This window comes from Chiloscyllium plagiosum, chromosome 14 (genome assembly GCF_004010195.1).
Source record: "Chiloscyllium plagiosum isolate BGI_BamShark_2017 chromosome 14, ASM401019v2, whole genome shotgun sequence".
NCBI lineage: Eukaryota > Metazoa > Chordata > Chondrichthyes > Orectolobiformes > Hemiscylliidae > Chiloscyllium > Chiloscyllium plagiosum.
The window spans coordinates 4,722,973-4,743,582 of NC_057723.1; the positions used below are offsets into that span (position 1 = coordinate 4,722,973).

General features: G+C 37.7%; 1 protein-coding gene across 1 annotated transcript in view; it reads right to left on the reverse strand.

Annotated features, from left to right (window-relative positions):
• Positions 1 to 20,610, reverse strand: part of LOC122556968 — a 309,989-nt gene that overhangs the window by 268,707 nt on the left and 20,672 nt on the right. Inside the window, exons 2-4 of the mRNA XM_043704202.1 lie at positions 11,339 to 11,399; positions 8,701 to 8,888; positions 491 to 2,992 (exon numbers count right to left, since the gene is read on the reverse strand). Coding sequence (XP_043560137.1) covers positions 491 to 2,992; positions 8,701 to 8,888; positions 11,339 to 11,399 — 2,751 coding nt within the window. The remainder of the gene's footprint in view (positions 1 to 490; positions 2,993 to 8,700; positions 8,889 to 11,338; positions 11,400 to 20,610) is intronic.

A 20,610-nucleotide genomic window follows, 5' to 3' on the forward strand; every position in this document is an offset into this window, starting at 1 on the left:
TTAATATAATATGGTACCATATATTAGATTCCATCAGTCTTACTCAGATCTCGCAGGTATTATACGTTATAGTAGTTGACCGTGGACAGTTGCCAGCATTTTGCAGATGGGAGAAAAGCGCAGCTATTCCCTGCATGTTTATTATCACTACATCTTAACAATAGTTAACGAGCCTTGTACGCAGAGCTATTGGTGAATACAATCTACTTCTTAGTTTACTTTTCTTTGTTCTTTTAGTTATTGCATTATTCAAAATATGAGCAGCTGTTGAGAATTGACAAAATACTATTATTTCCGAACATATTTATTGAAATTCCTTTCATGAAAGTGGATTAAATAGGCAAACAAATCAATCATATCATTTGGAAAATAAAATGGGGGATATAGTGCTACATCATCATTTATTTTAACCTCAATCGTGAATTAGCTGTATGGTGCAGTAAACATTATTTGTAAGCTGCATGTATTATAATTCAATGTGTACACTCACCTTATTTATTTTCGTAAGCCAGTCATTATTCGCTCTTATGTCACGTTCTGCCAAAGCTGGTCTACTATTCCTGGCATTTGTTCCTGACGTTCCTGGGCTGAATGGTGCAACGACCATGTACTCCAATGCGCTAACCTGTGGTGCCGAGTGAAGTTTATATTGATATGTATCGAAAACGGATCCATTCCCTTCTACCTCAAGGACATTCGCAATAACTTTAGGATCAGGCACAATTTGCAGGTTGACGTTCGAGCCTTGGAATCTATTCTTGGTTTCGAATTCACTGGCCCAGCAGCATCTCGCAATGGCGCAACGTCTGGAGAACGCAATATGTCTGTTAACAGGCCAAATGAGGGCAATGAGGACAACAATAATAGCTAGAAGTATGAGCGATAGTACTCCCAAAGTAATAACTATATGAAATGCTAAATCGGTAACGTTTTCTAATTCCTTATGCGGTTCAGCAAAATTTGAGCGAATTTCTGCGCTCTGTTCAGCGACGGAAATCGTAAGAGTAACAGTGCCAGAGAGTGGTGGATGTCCATTATCGCTCACCTGTATGACGAGTTTTTGTGAAATGTCATCGCTGTCTTTAAAATGGCGAGCAGTGCGAACTTCGCCTGAATTGTGTGATACTGTGAATAGACTGAGATCAGTGGCTTGCACAATCTGATAGAAAAGCCGTGCATTCTGTCCAGAGTCAGCATCAGAAGCAATTATCTTGGCCGTCAGGTGTCGCGGAGCTGCAGACCGGGGCACAGCTATTGACTTGGGCATTTTTATTACCGGAGGGTTATCATTCTGATCAAGGATAATCACGTTCGCAGTAGTATTACTAGAAAGTAATGGAACTCCACCGTCCTGAGCTTGGATGTGGACCTGAAAATGTTTAAGTTGTTCGTAATCGAACTTCTTTTGTGAATAGATAACACCAGTTTTAGAATTGATAGACACATATGAACTAATTGGCGTCCCCTTTACTTCACTCTCCTCAATGGAATAAGAAAGATGTGAGTTCTCATCCATGTCAGGATCGAAGGCTCTCACTACCCCAATTGAATTGCCTGGTGCGTTGTTTTCCATCACATATATGGTGTATGAAGGCTGCAGAAATCTGGGCGCGTTGTCGTTTATATCTGAAACGTGCACAACTATATTTGCGTTGGAAGTCAATGGAGGATTCCCTCGATCGTAGCACGTTACCACAATTTTATAGTCAGAAGCACGTTCCCGGTCCAATGGATCATTTAACACCAACATGTAAGAATTCTTGAAAGATGATTTAAGAACAAATGGGAGATTTGGAGATATGCGGCAATCAACATAAGCATTTTCATGAGAATCCTTGTCCTTCACGTTGATTAAAGCTATCAATGTTCCTCTCGAAGTATCCTCACGTATTTCTTTCGCAATGGAATTTAAAGTAATATTAGGTGCATTATCGTTCAGATCTTTGATATTCACCCGAACATTACAGTGTGTGGATAAAGGGTAGGAACCTTTATCCTTAGCTTCCACATCAATGTCGTAAGTACTTACTTCTTCAAAGTCCAGCATTCCGCTGACCCTGATTTCACCTGAAATGGCATCAATACTAAAAAGTTCGCGGATCCTCTTTTTATTATAACTACTGAAAGAATATACGATGTCGCCATTGGACCCTTCATCCAAGTCAGTCGCATTAAGTTTAATCACCAGAGATCCCGAAGACACATTTTCAACTAGATTGACAACATACAAAGATTGTTCGAAAACAGGTGCATTGTCATTAATATCCAAGATATTAATAATTACATGGGTGGTACCTGTCCTCATTGGAGATCCGCCGTCAAGAGCTGTAAGCAATAGGCTGTGCTCTGATTGCTCTTCTCTATCTAGAGACATGTCCAGTTTTAATTCTGGTAATTTTGTTTCTCCGCGAAACTGCACATCTAAACTAAAATGATCATTTGGAGTCAATTGGTACGTGCGAAGGGAATTAGCTTGCACGTCAGAGTCGTGCGCGTTCTGCAACAGAAAGCGCGTTCCAGGTATGGCTGATTCAGCAATTTCCAAACGGATTTCACTTACCGGGAATCTAGGCGGATTGTCGTTTATATCCAGAATTTCGACATCCACGCGATATTGTTCGACAGGATTTTCAATTACGACCTGTACAGGCACTAAACAGGTCGAGCTTTGTCCACAGAGTTGTTCTCTGTCTATTCGACCTTCCACAATTAAGATTCCGCTCTTTAGATCAACATTCAGGTTTTGCGCTGGCGAATCAGAGACAATTCTAAATTTACGGCGTGTAAGTTCCTCCACATTCAATCCCAAGTCTTGTGCGATATTTCCTACTAAAGCACCGGGCTCTTGCTCTTCAGGAATGGAGTAGCGAAGCTGCCCCGTAGCTAGATTCCAGAAACAAAGCAAAAAGATGGACGGTATCGCTGGCTTGTTCAACATCCAATGGCGGTCTGATCGCGACATTTCTTTTGCGGTATAAATTTTGCGCAGCGCCTAGAAGTAAATGCTGATTAATACTGTGATTTACCTCTCCCATAAATAATGTTATTCATGATTTGGTTTAGAAACCTGGAACAGTCGCAGAGGAGATGGTTCATTTGGTCCACATAAACGCAAGCATTACGTTTGCATCCTCCTCCGGATGTGAACGGTTGGGTGGTGGATCACTGGCTGCATTTCTCCTCCTTATTGGTAGACAGCGACACAAAGTGTCTTCACCTATAACTACATGAGATTACATCTATATAAAACTTAATTGAAAATATTAATGTTCCTGCATATTGCTGTATTGTGTACTTTGTTTTAAAAATAAATTGAAAAAATTCTATTGCTATTTCAATCACTTATCACAATCTTTTCACTGTCATGTACAAACTCCACATGCCAAATAGAGAATAATACCCCGGAGAATGTTGGTTTGAAAATTCAATACAACAACGTAGTTATAAATTTGATGGAACCTCCAGCAAAAGTTTGCTTTGTTTCATACACCCACAGTACTTCATATAATCTAGTTAAAATCTGAAAACTTTTCATATCACTTATGATATACGAAAAAATCCATGTATCGAATGCTGATTGAATATGTTGTAAAATGGCGCGTTGGGAGTATGAACAGCGCTGATGACAAACACAAATAAAAACAGTACTTGCTAGGAAAGCTCAGCAGGTCTGGCAGCACCTGTGGAGCGAAATCTGAGTTAAGCTTACCGGTCGAGTGACCCTTTCTGAAGGTTTTCAAATTTGTGTTCAGAGATCAAAGAATGAGATCATTATGTAGTGTTGAATAAAACTAGAAAGATGGGGCATATTAAGAGTTTCGTTGCAAAATATGTGCACAGCCAGTCTAACTACTTGACATTCACGTAAAACGTAAGATAATGATGCTCCTGCGATTGTGACTATCGAGTAGAATAAACAAGAAAATTGTTGACTTTTTGTAGTTCATATAATGACCAACCTGTCTAGTGTCTAATGGAAATTCCGTTACCTTAATAACTGACACCTAACTCATTAGTGTGGTTATTTCTATATTTCTCTCAATTTTTGTCGATGCATTGTAGAGAATATTTACCTATGAGTTCAATGATGCCTTAGTGTGCCACAAAATTTAAGGAACAGGAGGAAGCGAAATATTTTGATTGTGTTTGATAAAATTGATTACAGTCCTAATCTTGACGGTCTGTAACCTGAACATGGGTGTGATTTGTAAGAAACAAACTTAAGTGAGATTACCTGTACACAATACTGGAAATATCCACACATTTTATAAATGAGCAACACTTGAATTGATGGTTTGAATATGTGCCATGTAAGAATTACCATTGTAAATGCTACATTAAAAGGGGATTACAAAAACAAATGCTTCAGTGCTTGAATAATGGGGAAAAAACTGTATCAAAAGTTAGGAAGTATCTGGAGTGAAATAGTTGGAAGAGAAACAAATTAATATTATGAAGAGAAAGAAATTGTAAAAGATAAACTAGCTTGACTGAAAGTCTTAAAGTTATATTCAAAGAGGGAATCAGCATCTTCCATAGCAATGTAGTAAAGCAAGAGCGTTGTTATAAAACTGCTGAGAACAGACGACACTGAGAGTAAAAATTTGGAGAGGGGAATGAAAGAGCAAATTAGAAAAAAATCTGGAGAACGGGAAATTATAATCTGTTCCAATATAGTGAGGTTTACTGAAACTACTAGCAGAAAAAAAATCTTTCACTCTTATACAAGAAGACAAGTGAATACTAAACAGCGGAGAGACAAGAGTGATAGAGACAATATGAAAGCCAACAACGATGGATGATTGGTCAAAAAATCCAAAGTACAACAATTTCGTGTGCATAACAAGATTATTAGAGAGATCAACGGAGCGTCAAAAGAGAACAAGATCATACCAAAACAATGGAAAAGAAGTTTTCTATAAATTACTAATTGGTTCATTTGTAGCGTGATGAAATATTACTCCCTGTAACATTTTGAAGTGTTCAAAGTACTTTGACACCCTTCTCACAGCAACATATCGAGCCATGGCTTAACATGACATATGGCTCATTGTGAGTATTGTCATCTCCATGAAAACAAATTTTGCTATTAATCATGGTCTGATAACTTGTTCTGAACATTTTATGTGGCACAACAAATTTTCTTACATACATTTTGCAGTAATTCCCTGCTTTCGAATGCAAAACATCTATCTATGAAGTCTAAAATTTCATAGCTATTGTTGCTAATGCGACAAAACATTGTGTATATTGAAAGATCAATGGACTTGAAAAGCAATTCATTTTATCCAATGCAAAGTCTTTCGAACTTTGCCTATTCATTATACTCTGTCTCTTGCTATGGTGGCTGCCAAAAAAAAACACCTGATATTCTTCTGTACGAATGTCCATCCGCATTTTGTTACCCATTCTGCTCACCAATCTATGTTCTTCCACAAGCTTTCAGTGTGAACAACTTAAATCACCTATTACCGACGACTGGTCTTTTTATGGTCTTGAGCCAATTTTTATTCAAGCTGATGCTGACCATCCTGTTAGATGAACAGAAACATAGCGATCCAGTATCTTTTGGATCAGTTTTTCAGATATTTTCTTAAAGTACACATATGCAAGAACCAATGTTCATTAATAAATCATTTTAATGTTTATTACATCGTCACGAATAACTGGGACCATGCTCTGGAAATTCAAGCTCTACTGTTACTGGAGTCATCGCAAAAAATAAAGATTTAAAAGTAAATGAATGAAATCGCACAATTTACCTGATAGAAGACTGAGGCTGATCGAACACACGACCATGGTTTCTGTCCTAATAAGAGCTTTTTTTAAAAAAAAATCAAGTTATTAGAATCTAGTTATATATTAAGCAGTTCGACAGAATCAGCATACAATGCTACAAATTAAAATATAAACTTTTGTTGAAAAGCACACGGCACGACAAATAACTTGTGAACTTAGGAAATCTGGAAAGCAGTGAAATGGTTTCTCTTCACGAGCTGCTGTGATAATCTGTATAATGTTTCTCAGTCACTATTGTCTGGGTGCTGCTATTGGTTTACAAGATATATAAGGTAGGTAGTTATCTTCTAAATATGTCTCTGACTTAGCCATCAAACTCCACTGCTTAAAACAACTGTGAAGGAACGAAAAACTGGTTTTCTGAGGTTTATAGTGGGTTTGACTGCAGAGTACTTGGAGACAGCTTCTGTGCCAGTGGAAATCAAACACTTCTCTCTATTTTTTGCCCAACCCCAGTCTGCTCAGTTCCCTGAGAAATAATCACATGGATATGGGTAGGCAGAATGCTTTTGTCATGGATAACTAATTATTCGTCCATGGGCTAAACTACTGCTTGCTGTCACCCAGCTTCATCTGCGCATAGAAGTTCCCAGTTCCAATTCCTGAAACCTCTTCACCTACCGATTTCTCAAACAGTTAGATAGACAATGTTTGTTGTAAGTGTCAGATTAATTGTTATTCATAACATGCAGCAATCCTTAAAACTATAACTTTTAAACTGTTCTTCCCTACTTCAGCCAACAATTTTCAAAAACACATAAATGAAAAGATAGACTTTACAAAATATGTATATGTATTATTTAAGCTCCCGAAAGTACTGATACTAGTTTCCCATCATTTGATTCATTGAACCCTTCGACCTTGTCATCCACTCACACTGCACTTACTTGATGCGTACTACAAACACGATGTTAGCAGTTAGTCGTACCCTGTATCTTCTTCTTTTTTTCAGTCAAGGCATCGTAAGACTGTTTTCCTTTTGTCATTCATGGGATCTGGATGATTGCATCGAACTGCACTTGAGAAGACTTTTGTGGAACACATTATTAAAGAAAACTGAATCGTGACTCACTAGGCCATTCTTGAAGACAATTAAGAGCCAACCAGATAACTGTTGCGATTAGTACTTTAGTATGTGGACTTTAGTAAGGTGTTTCATAAGGTTCTCCATGGTAAACTAATGGAGAAAGTGAAGTCACATGGTGTGCAGGGTGTTCTAGCGAGGTGGATAAAGAACTGGTTGAGCAACTTGAGACAGACAGTAGTAATTGAAGGGAATTTCTTGAAATGGAGAAAGGTGATTAGTGGTGTTCCACAGGAATCAGTGCTGGGGCCACTGTTGTTTGTGATATGCATAAATGATCTGGAAGAGGGCACTGTTGGTATGATCAGCAAGTTTGCAGATAACACGAAGATAGGTGGAGTAGCAGAAAGCATAGCAGACTGTCAAAGAATACAGAAGAATATAGATAGACTTGAGAGTTGGGCAGAGAAGTGGCAGATGGAGTTAAATCCAGGCAAATGTGAGGTGATGCATTTTGGAAAGTCTAATTCTAGAGTGAATTATACAGTAAACGGAAGAGTCTTGGGAAACGTTGACGAACAGAGAGATCTGGGAGTTCAGGTCCATTGTATCCTGAAGCTGGCTGCACAGGTGGATAGAGTGGTCAAGAAGGCATATGGTATGCTTACCACATCAGACGGGATATTATGCTGCAGTTCATATTAAAATTGTGCAAGATATTGGTTTGGCTGCTTTTAGAATACTGTGTACAATTCTGGTTGCCGAATTACCAAAACGATGTGGATGCTTTGCACAGCGTGCAAAAAAGGTTTACAAGGATGTTGCCTGGTACGGAAGGTGCTAGCTATGAAGAGAAGTTGAGTAGGCTAGGATTGTTTACATTAGAAAAAAGGAGATTGGGGGGTACGTGATTGTGGTCTACAAAATCCTGAAGGATATAGACAGGATAGATAGAAATAAGCTTTTTCCCAGGGTGAAGGATTCAATAACGACAGGTCACGCTTTCAAAGTGAGAGGTGAAAAGTTTAAGGGGGAATACTCATGGTAAGTACTTTAGACAGAGGGTGGCAGGTGCCTGGAACACGTTGCCAGCAGATTCATTTAAGGTGTGTCTGGACAGAGGCATGGGCAGGTGGGGAGCAGCGGGATACAGCTGCTTAGGAATTGGGCGACAGGTTTAGATAGTGGATTTGGATTGGATAAGGCTTGGAGGGGCGAAGGGCCTGTTCCTGAACTGTAAATTTTCTTTGTTCTTTTCTTTGTTCTGTGTTGATTCATTCTTTTACAAACCTTTGAACTGTAATGGGATTGCCCTGGGTATCTGGTCGATGCATCCATTTTTGCTAATGAATACTTATTTTCACTTCTTGTTTGAGGTCGGGGACCGACGCAATCAATCAAGACTCTTGTGAAAACTTCTTCAAATGATGGAATAGGTATTAAAGATGTAGGTTTTATTACTACCTGTGGTTTTCCGATTAGTTGACATGTATGACACGTCTGGCAAATTTCAATTACAACCTTGTGTAGTACAGGCCAACAAAAATGTCTTTATGTTTTAACCTGTGCTTTCTTTAATTCTAAATGACCTCCAAGTGGTAGCTCATGCGCCACTCACAGCACCTCCTTTCTATACACTACTGTCAAAACAATCTGATGAACGTCTGCCCATTTCTCATCTGCTTAAATGTGTGAAGGTCTCCATTGACTCGTTAAGACATAATTTGTTAAGTAATAATACACAGGAATGCATTCACTCTCCTCCTCTTTTGATACAATTGTTTTAAGTTCTCATCTTCCTGCTGCAACTCAATAAACTTTGCAGAGCTAAAGATACTTGCATGTTCACCTATTTGCTCATGCTCAGTCCCCCTTACCTGATCAAAACACGTATCTGATAATTCTACTTCAGCTTCCTTATCTGTACGTTTTAACCTCTCCTGCTTCAGCTTGTTCCTCTCTAACGTCGTTACGGCACAAACTGGTAAAATTTCCAAATAAGACTCCTGCAGTGCTTCAGTTGCCGGAGTCTCCACTGGCTTTTCAACTAGGATAGGCAGCGCACCTACCAGTGAATCAGGTATATTAATTACAAGGACAAACTGCATTACTAGAGCTGAGAGTTTGTCCAGTACTCCTACCACAAATTCTCCACTCTTCTCTGGACACTTTAGCCTCCCTTTACATAATTGAGCACTTCTTGTCTCGCCATGAATTCCCGTTACCAGTACCTTTTCTGGCAATAGTCCCTCAGGAGTACACATCTCCTCATCCTTCAGCATCATAGACTGAGAAAATCTGGTGCCCCTTAATATTGTAATGTCTTTGCCTGCTATTCCTGGCCTATGTGAATAAACTTTAGCCTTGAATGTATATTAGTTTAGCAGATCTGGCACTTCCTCCTTAAATCAGCCACCAATTCATCTTTCTAGCTTCCATTGGGCTTTCTGTTACCATGCCAACAACATTTCCAGGCTTGTCCTGTTTTCCTGCATCTGGCCTTCGCCTACCTCATCAAAACAGTGATTTACTGTAGCCCACTTTATTGCAATGAAAACAGCAAAGCATTTTAATTTCTTTGTCCCCTTCAAGTGTTTCCTTTTTACCCTGTGGTAAGTTATCCTTATGATCTTTGCTGAGATCTACATTCCCCTTTGAACATGAGGATTTCTCCTTGCCCCTTCATGAACTGAAATTGATTCTGCAAGCCAAAGCGTGTTTTCTGGACCAGCTCATAATTATCAGCTCCTTCACTTGCTAACTTTGCCCCCATTAGATTCCTGAAACGCTGTCTATAATCTTCTGCTACAAGCTCATATGCACTTCAGATGGCTTTTTCACCTCATGCTCCCCAGATACCTCCTTTGATACTGATGCGAAGACCTCACTAGCCCTACCTACAAGTTTAGTTTGGATCACAAATTTGGTGAAAAAGGTTTCCACATCCTTCTAATCAATTTTAGACAATGCTTTAATATACTTAAACAGTTTCTCACTAGGCTTTTGACTAACAGGGGCTTGCTCATCCTTACTCTCTTTATCCCCAGACTTTTAAGCTGACTTCCTTTTTTTAGTGTCAATTTCTGAAGTTCAAACACTCACTGTTTATCTCTTTCTTTAGCTGCTCTCTCAATTCCCTCTATTCTACTGCTCTTTTTTTTTCCCCTCTGTTCTGCTTTTAATCGTAACTCAGGCTGTTTCCATTCGGCTGCCTTTTCCTTATTTCTTGTCTCTAACTCAAGTTGCTTGATTTGCAATTGAATTCTTGCCATCTCTATAGATTCTGATGGCATTTCTCGCAAGTTTAAATGCTGAGCTACTGCTGTAGTTATCTCTCCTTTCCTCACGGAAGGAGGCAGCTCCAACCCCAGCTTGTCTGTTAATTCCTGCAGCTTGGTCTTACTCATTTTTTGCAAAACTACTGCGTTCACCTTGTCCGCTTCCAGAAAACTCTTGGTGACTGAAAGAGGCATTGATATCCGAATCCTTGTCTATCCAACCAAACCAACACCCGAAATAAAGACACTGGCATCTACCACTCGCTATTTAAAATCCCACAAAAATAGCCTCCACTCTGTTATGGACTAGGCCAGACCACTCAAAACATTCTTAAGCAGGCAGCCCAGACGATTTGCGATTTGTTTCACTAATTGTACAGTGAAAATTACCCAAAGTAAGTTAGCTCGGTTGACTACAAGGTTTTAAAACAGGCAAAAATGTATTCACAAAATTACGCCATGCAACACAAAGAACAGAACAACGAACATCTACAGAATTCAGGCTGTCCAAACTGGACTTAATTATGCTGTTCTGAATGTGCACACCAGTCCCAATACACAAATTCCTTGAACACAATAAAAATGAAACAGAGCTTACAGCTTGAAGTTGGAAGGATAGAAGGTGAGAGAGTTTAGCAAGCTGTTTGCACACTGCTCCACAGCTGAACTTTTAACTAAAGTTCTGAACTAAACTGCTCAACTAGAGAACTGGGCACGCCCCCTTGCAGTTCCAGGTTATTTCTAAAAAACATAAAAGCTTTGGCCTAAACTCTCATCTGTTTGCGTAAAAGCCAAAAGGTGTCCAGCAACCTCTACCTGTGTCACAAACCCAGCCATTTCGATGCCTGGAGTGTTTTATGACCACTCTGAGAAAAAAAATCAAGGACACAGTATTCTTGAGAAAAGGAACAACTTTTAGAAAAAAAAAAGGACCAGCTTTGTGACAATAGCCTATAGAATCTCGAAAGATGACCATCAACCCATCCATTATTTCTGGATGGACTTCTCCAAGTACTTGGGCATTGATTACCAGGCCCTCTGGATTTATCAACATTAAATTCTATTAGCTTTCCCAACATTGTTTTCATATTAATACTCATTTCTTTCAGTTCCTTCCTCACACTAGGTCCTGTCATCCCTCATATTTTTGGAAAATTATTTGTGTGCTTCTTTGCGAAGCTAACTCAACTTATGTAGTCAGTGGTCTGCCGTCTCTAACCATCCCATGATAACTTACACGTTTGATCAACTGTAAACGGATCCATATTTGTCTTACCAATCTTTTTGTCTTCACGTACCTACAGAACCTTTTATATTAAGTTTGCATATCTGTGCAAGCTTACATTTATACGCTATTGTCCTCCATTTCCTCAATTCTTATCACTTTCTTTCTTGAAACTCTCTTTATCAGTTTTTTGCATTATGAGCTAGCTTCTTCTGTTCTCTAATATATCCACGCTTTAATCATAGAATCATAGAAATATCGTATCTTTCTTGGAATCAAACACTGCACATTTTTCTGATTTTTGTTTGCAACTTTGTAATGATCTATTAAATTTGACCCAGTCCTTAATTTTCTTATTTAGTTACGGATTATGCTCAAAGAATCCATCTTTTTGACAGAGATGAGCCTTTGCCCATTATTATTAAAACTTTCTTCAAAGCCTGTCATTGCATTGCAACTGATTCTCTATTTCTTCATATTTACATTGCTCGTTTAAGATCTTCAATTCTCCCCATCAAATTGAATCTATTGTTTTTAGGTTATAATAGCTTTCACCTGGATGTCGCTTGAGCATGTGTTGTTTGCCAATCCTGTCTAATTAATCATACGATTATATAGAACAACTTTCGACCTTGCTAACTTGAGAATGAAATGGATGATGAAATAATCCAGAATACATTCCATGAGCTCATTTTCTAGATTTCCTCTATGTTCACCAGTTTACTTGTAGATTGAATTCGCCCAAATATATTGCAGTAAATTTCCTAAATACCCGATTTATACATTCCTACGTTGTTTTGATTATAAGGTAACCATTGCTGGAGAGGTTATAAATGACTGCCACAAGTGACATTCTACTTTCTGTATCTCACCTTTATACAATCTGATTATTTCTATTGGCTTTTCCAGCTACAGTCTTCTCTCACCACTGTACTAATTGCATTTTTATTTAACATTGACATTGAACTGCCTTTTCTTAGTTACATTTTTATTCTAAATATTTAATGACCAACTATATTAAGGTGGAAATTTTGCTCTGCAGTCATATCTTTGTGAATACTATTAATTAGAACATAGAACATAGAACAGTAATTCATATATATGTACTGATATCTCTGCTAACAATTAATCTATATTATTATCAATCATATAATCAGATATAGAATGCTTAATACTGCATTTTTGCACTTTCCAAACAAAAACGCCATAGCCTTGTCTATTGATGCGTTCTTGGTTTGCATACACTCGCTTTCTGTCGCTCCCTGTTTAAAATTGGACAAATCACTGTTCTATTTTCAATCCTTTTGGTTTCCTTTTGATTTGCCACATCTCAACTCACATGATGTATTCTACCAGTACAGTATTTAGGTTAAGGACATGTCTACAGGCCTACTTTTGTTTTGCTTAAAACAAAATTATCTCAACATTATTCATCCAAAGTTACACTTCCACTTTTCTATAGAATTAGTGTCCGTGTCCCAAAATCAAAAACAACTTAATCCGTAGGTGCACGTTTTGACAACTAACGTGAGTCTTTACCCCACGCGGCTGCCACGCTCCACCCATGCAACTTCACCCCCCGCCACCACCCCTCCCCTCCCCTCCCCTCCCCCCACTCACACACACACCCCCACACCATCCAATATTACCCACCACAATTTTCCTCCGTGCTCAGAGCAAATATCTGATCCCTAAACTGGGCACTCAATTCAGCCTTCATCACGTTTCCACTTGGCTACAGAGTGGTATGCTTAAGCCGTTCATCTTGCTGTCAACTATTACCACTTCCTCCATCTGGTGGTTACCTTTTGAAGGTGTTTCTATGTAAAAGTTAGTTTGCTAATGGTCCCTGCAGCTGTCACAATTGTTTCTGCAAGCTGCAAGAACCTTGAACAACTTAGAAAATTGCAATGGATGAGGCTACTCAAGTTCTGCCGTCTACATTCTCCTTACTATGCTTGCAGTCACAGAAACATATCCATGATTACAGAATAAATCACAGAAATCTATCTTAAATCTGCCTGTTCTCAGAATTTCATATTGCATCCCAGCAATGTTTACTCTCGATGATAATTCAAATTGATAGCAGCTTGGCTGGTAGGTCGGTGAGTCTTCAATGAACCTCTTTAGAATTCAGTCAATGCTTGTCCAAGGTTACTCGTCCAGTGACATATTTAGTACTCTACTATAGCTCGAGTATTCGGTTTTTACAAATTATCAACCATTTTGTTGAAACTTGCTTATAATAGAAAATTAGTTAATGAATTGCAGTGTGCAAAACATAGCTATCCAATTATCCTTGACCAGATAAAAAAGAATGATTGGAATTCCTCTCAAGGCATCGTTTTGAAGTAGAGGTGAATACTGAATGAAAAGAAAATGGTAGCATTCATGTATGGCAGCATCTGGACATTAGAAATGACTTTTATTTCAGTAGCACTGAGCTTACATACAAGATACAAGATTAGACAGGACATGGGCAAGAACATACTGGGATACAGCTTATAACGTGTTTTGAATTGTCCTTATAAAATGGGCAGTTCATCTTGCTTTGAAAGCAAATGTTTGGTCTAATCCTGGGAGGAAACCTTGTCTTGGGAAGAAATGAGGCACGGGTTAGGACTGATCTTGGTGTTGTGTAGAAAATCGTGTTGAAAGATTTAAATACTGAAGCTACTTGGCAGTGTTAATGCTGAGTACACGTTTTCTTCTGGGTAAGTCTAGAAGCAAAAGCAAAGACTGGAATTAAAAAGCTTGTCCGATTTTGGATTGAGACTCATTAATTTAAAAAAAAAATACTCTATTCCAGAGGACAGTGAAGTCATGGCATTATGTCAAATCTGAGTTAGACAAATTTCTGAACTCGTCGATGCAACACCCTGTAAGATGATTTGTTCTGTCCTGTTTCTATTGCAGGGAGGTGGTGCAAGATTGTCGGTTTGCAAAGTAATGGGTAAACAGCATTGAACTCAGAGAGTTTTTTTTTAAAATTAGACAAACGAGGCATGAGTGGATGGTGTCAGGCTCAAACAGACCGAGGGTTTTAAATTTACTTTCAGTTGTAGTTGAGGGTTGATGCTGATAGATTAAGCGCACTCTCACTGTTGAATGAAAATGCTTGAATCCTCCTTATGCTGCTAGATGTTTATATCATATATTACAGAAGAAAATTTGATTTGCTGAACTTGCTTTAGCCAAGGGTGTGCTGATGCTATACTGGAACAGTTGATGATTGGAAGTTAATTAAAAAAATATTGTTAATTTATATATTACATCTATAAGTAAATCAAAAGAGCTAATTCTTTTTGTATTTTAACTATGGTCTAAGAATAAAGTGTGTTGAGATTAAAACCTAGTAGTTTGACTAATCAAACTACATCTCAACGCAGTGGCTTAATCTTGCCTTTACATAAGATAAACGTTAGGGTCTCAGTTATCTTTTTGATATATTTTGAGGGGATTTGGTCAGGTCCAAAACAACTCGGGGGCTTGTCCTGGATCAAGATCTCTCATTCCAGGTTGGGTGTAAAATTGTTGTACTCAAGGATAATGAGCGGTGAGTAATGGTGTTCTCTTTTCAGGTGTTGCATTCTATTATAGGGCGTGCTTTGTGTAAATATGGCTCTTTCAGTGCATAAGAGTGTCCTGGATGAGGAACAAGTCAGTTAGAGAGATTTATAGGAAGTGAGTAAGACAAAACTTTCGAAATTAACCAATGAGCTAACCTGACCTTACCTTTGTCCATGAGGAAAAGGGAGGTAACTGCAGTTATTGTTCAGCATTTACAGTTGCCAGGAATGGAATCGAGATCTTTTCTAATAGCTAAACTTCAATTGTAAATGAAGCAATTCGAGTTAGAGGCAAAATAAAAAGACAGGGTAGCCCTGCCCAGAAAAAAAAAGACAAAGGAGAGAAGGAAAGAAGCACAGGAGAGAGGGGAAGATAATTGCAGTGGAACAAAGAACAAAGGGCAAAATAGTTTTTAAAAACTTAAATATCAATGGGAAATTAACAGCTTGAATTACTATTAAAAGCAGAAGAAAGTGATATACAGTGAGAAGAAAGGGAGAAAGTGAATTTTTGATCTAGAGAAGCTCGCAATGAATAGTGAAAGTTGACTGAAAATGACAGAGGTAGGAGTAGAACGTCAGGTAAGAAAGGAAGGACAAACCGATCATAGCCAAAGGCATGAGGAGCATCTGTTCAAATGTGCCCAGTCATTGCCTCGGTTCGACGAGAAGGATGTAGAAGCCATTTGAGAAAGTGGCTCAACAAATGAAATGTTCACTGACCATATGAACAAAGGTGCTAGGTAAAGTCGGTGGCGTGCTTATGTCACTATCAAACACGTAACCAGGTGGTGTAATGAGGTGAAAAAAGCCAATTTAACTTCACACAAATTATTACCAGAAGCTTATAGACAACGTTTTAGGAATCCAAACACAGACTCTAGTCAAATATATGTAGAGTTTGAAAGGATGAAACAAAGTAACTTTGATATGTGGATTAGGACATTGAAAATAGATTAGACGCATTAGATATATCATTGTTGTGGAGGAGCTAAACATACTGACTTTCTGAACTAGTGACAACTCATATGGAAGAGCGGAGATTAATACTGCAGATGAACAACTGAAAATGGCAGATAATTATAAGTTAGTTCATAAATCAAATGTCTTCTGACATCAAGTTCTGTCTGTGATACATACACATTGTGGAATAGGGAAATCCTCAGGTAGTAAAGGAAAATGAAATTGCTTTGAAAGTAATAAAGACAGTTTGGCACTGGTTAAAACTAAGATCCACAAGGGGGGAAGAGAAGTAAAGGATCTTAGGTGTTTTAATGTACTAATATAGGACACATAAAGTCACAGTGACTGTGGTATGAAACAAAAAAAAACACTGGGAAGATGGATGTGATAAAACAGGATAAACATAAAAATTACAAAACACCAGGTTATAGTCCAACAGGTTTATTTGGAAGTACAAGCTTCTGCACGGCTGCTCTTTTATAGGGTAGCTGAAACTGGATAAGCCAGTGGAGTTTGTTATAGCAGTAATGGAGATCACAATGAAAGCTAAAAGGCTGCAGAATAATGTTCAGCCTGGACAGGGATTGGTCGTTAAGAAAGTACCAGATCTCTTGAAATAATTTATCAGTCTGCTTTTGATTAACTTATGTGTCCCAAGAGGAGAATGCAATGAAATTGAGATTTTCAGAGATACGGGAGCAAATCAAGCTTTGATGGTGAGAGATGAGTTTATATGTAATTCTGGAATATTGTCAGGGAAAACAAAGTGCAATATGTAGAAATCATTGTGAAAAGAGAAGCGTTCCATTGGATAAGGTGAGGTTGGAGAGTCCAATAAATAGTGATGCATTTGTTGTAGGAGTAATAGAGAAATCCTCTGTGCTGGAAATACAGTTTATATTCAGCAATAATATAACTGAATTATAGATAGCAGTGCTGCCTACCGTGGTTGTAAATCCATTGGAAAATCAGGCAACTGAGATGTTGCAGGGACTATATCCTAGGGCTTTTCCTGATTGTGTGGCAACCAAATCACAGAACCATAGGTTGAAACAGGAGGAGAAATCAAAGAGTAATGATAAAGCAGTTGATGTTTAGTTGTCAGAAAATATGTATGATAACATGGTTGAGAAATAAAAGCAGATGGAGGATAAAGTTGATATTTTGAGTTCCGAGAAATTTGTTGACATTTTTCAGAAATGTGAAAAATAAAGCAAATGTATCAAAAAGCATATAGAGAAGACAAATCTGAGTATATCCTAGAATGTTACTATCTTAAAAATGAAATCTTGATGTGGACATGGAGAGAATAACATATTCAGGCGAATTGGAAATAGGCAGAAGTTCATCAACATCAACAACAAAAACTGGAAGTTGCTGGAAAAGCCCAGCACCTGAGGAGAGAAATCAGAATTAAAGTTTTGGGTCCAGTGATCCTTCCTCACAATTTCATCAAGTTGTCTTACTGGTGGGTTACAGAAAGGAGGTGTTGTGAGTAGAAAATGTGTTATCAACAGATCAAATTTGGGAGTAAGGGGAACTCAAGCCAAAATATAAAACATTTTCATTGGCCTTGATCGCTTACAGATGTTGTTGAGTTTTGCTGCACACATGTCACACATCACACCTGTCAGGTCATGGGAAAACGTAAAGTAGTGATGAAACTTATACCTTTTTTCCAGTCTTTGAAGAAACTATTACAAGCGTCTCTATTGATCTCCAAGACAAAAACTGAAACCAATATTTGTTGACCATGATGGAAGTGTCTACTAAATTTCAAGAGGCCATTCCATTATGCAACATCAAGGCTAAAAGTATTATCGAAGAGTTGTCCAATTTTGTTTTTACAAATTATGGTCTATCCACAGAGATGCAATCGGATCAGGGATCAAATTTTACATCAAAGTTATTCAAGAAATTATGGCTGGCTTAGGAGTAAAACAATTTAAATCAAATGCATACTATCTAGAATTTCAGTGAACATTAGAATGATGGCATCAAAGTTTTAAGACAATGCTAAAAGCCTACAGTCAATACTATACAGAGAATTGGAACTAAGGAATTCCATTTGTACGTTTTGCAAGTAGTGATGCACCTAATGAATCAACTAAATTCAGTTCATTTGAATTAGTTTTCGGATATGAAGTGAGAGGACCACAGAAATTCATTAAGGAGAAATTGATGAGTCAGAGTTCACTCAGTTGGACTATGTACCAAATTTTAGGAAAAGATTAAAGAGCAGGTGAGTTGATTAGATAGCATTTAAACGTAACACAGCACATGACGAAACAGGAAGCAGACAAGAAATCAAAGCTTTGCAGTTTTGCTAGTGGAGATAAAGTATTATTATTTCTACCAGTAGTAGGTGAATATTTAAAGTATAGGTTTAGCGGACCAATGGGATCACACCTGGAGCACAGTTCCTTATGCTTGCCTTAAAATAAAATAAATATTAGGATCTGGGCTGTATCTTTCATATATTTTGAGCGGGTTTGGTCAGGAGCATATCAATGAAAATCATTAGTTAATAGGAAAGGCCACAAAATAGAACCAAAACAGCAATTAATTCAGCTATGATCATTTTGACCAGTGAAACAAGTTCGAAAAGCTGAATGATCCATTTCTGTTCCTGTTTGATATGTTCTTCTCTTTTCCCTTCCAGGATGTAAGAAGTTGAATCTCCCTTTGACAAACTGCACATGAAAGTGTCTTTGATGCTGGTAGATTACCTAGCATAGGTAAATAAGACCCGTGGGGTCAATTTCCAGAAATAGTTGGAGAGATTTATACTGCCTCCGAGGAATATGATGTTCTCTTTCTCTCATGCAGTATTTGAGCAGCATAAGAATCAAATGCATCATGAGCATTTCATAAGTGATCGACATTACAAGTATAGATGGACAACAACATAGTATTGCAAATTGATTTGCTTTACAAGTTTTTTCAGTAGGGCCACATTAGTTATGTTAGTTTTCATCAAATTATCGCATGACAGAGTTGCCATGATAATTCAAGGAGGATTAAAACATAAGAAGTTAGAGAAGGAGGAAACGTAGCAAACTTAGATTACTGAAGCAAGAATGACGCTCAATGTTTCTTTAGATTTAGATTTCTCAGATGAAAATGCTAAATTATTGTAACGGTGCAATGGCTTATTCCTTTCGGTCTTGGTCTTTGAGTCGCTATGTGTTTCATTTCATTCTATGAGAGAGCTAATTATCACAGAATCATATAATCAAACAGTACCAAAGAGGCCCTTTGTCCATTGAGTTTGTACGACCAAAATCCTTGTAATCTATAATCACTTGTTTAGAAATCTGCACTATTTGTGAAATTTGACTTTTTTTAATATACAACTATTTTGTGACTTACCACGTGATTTAATTGTATATACATTCATGTCTCATCCTAGTTAAATTAATGTATGCTGAAAATGTGTTGCTGGAAAAGCGCAACAGGTCAGGCAGCATCCAAGGAACAGCAGAATCGACATTTCTGACGTAAGCCCTTCTATTTTAAACGGCATTTATTCAATATTGTCTCTGGTTTCTCAGAGTTGAGGTTTCTGGACTGGATCTTGAACCACCAACTTGAAAAACACTAACACTGCAGCAGAGTCAATAATAATGTTCAAGTCTCCGTGAAATTAGGTATTTTATAAGAAATATCGAATTCTATGTTATATTCTCTGGAAATAGCTCGAACATATTGTTTCATGAGTCCTGTTTAAAAGCAGCAGACAGACCAGATTCCTCTTATTACGCAGTAGAGAACACAGGAAATGCATATTTTCATGAAATTAGATCCAGGAGATTTTATGCACTATCGTATAATATTAACATGGTAGAATAACTGCAGCTCTAAGACCAGCTACCTTATTCTTAAGACTAGAATTAATTAACCTGAGTTTTGTTGCCCTTATTGGTAAGTCATGCACGGATTTCTATGTGCAAGAACAGCTATCGGATATTAAATAGTAAAATGTACACTCTCAGTAAGAAATGGAATCTGGTCACTTTTATAAATTACAGAAGACTAATAGTTTCTATAGTAAAAGCGACACATGAATTACTGTGCAACGAACAAACATACTCGGACTCTTCCGAGTAGTAGGCGATACTGTGAACGGTTGTGCGTTATCTGTCTTCACAAAGAACGTTGCCAAACCTACTAAGACACATTTCACTTCAAATATTTTGTCTTCAAATACTAATAAAGACGTTATCATCCCTCTCTGCATTTTATAGTCATGACCATGAAATAAAAATTAAGGACATACAATCGTAACCATTTATAATTAAATATGAGCAAAGTTAATTGTTTCACATGTATTGATGATTTTCTTATTGTATCTCATCAGCACCATTGGTCAAATTATTTGATGTCCTGGCAATCCTTTCTCAACAAGCTGGGTCAACTTTTTTTTTAACGTAATTGTTGTTTTCTCTGGGCCGACATGGTCGAAAAACTATAGACTTACGAAGGGTTTTTGTTTCCTCAGAAGACAACTTGTAGCTATGCCTTGTGAAAGACGCCCTATACCATGAACGTCAATAAAATTAGAAAGCAAGTTAGAGTTAGCAACTCTCCAAAAATTTATTTCTGCATTTATGGTTTCCTGTGTGTTTTTCTTTAAATAATAATAATTTGTAACATGTCTGCCACTGTGCATGCGGCAGATGAAGGCAATAAGAACAATTAGACCAATTTTAGAAGCAATGTGATTGCACCTATATACATTATTATATGAAA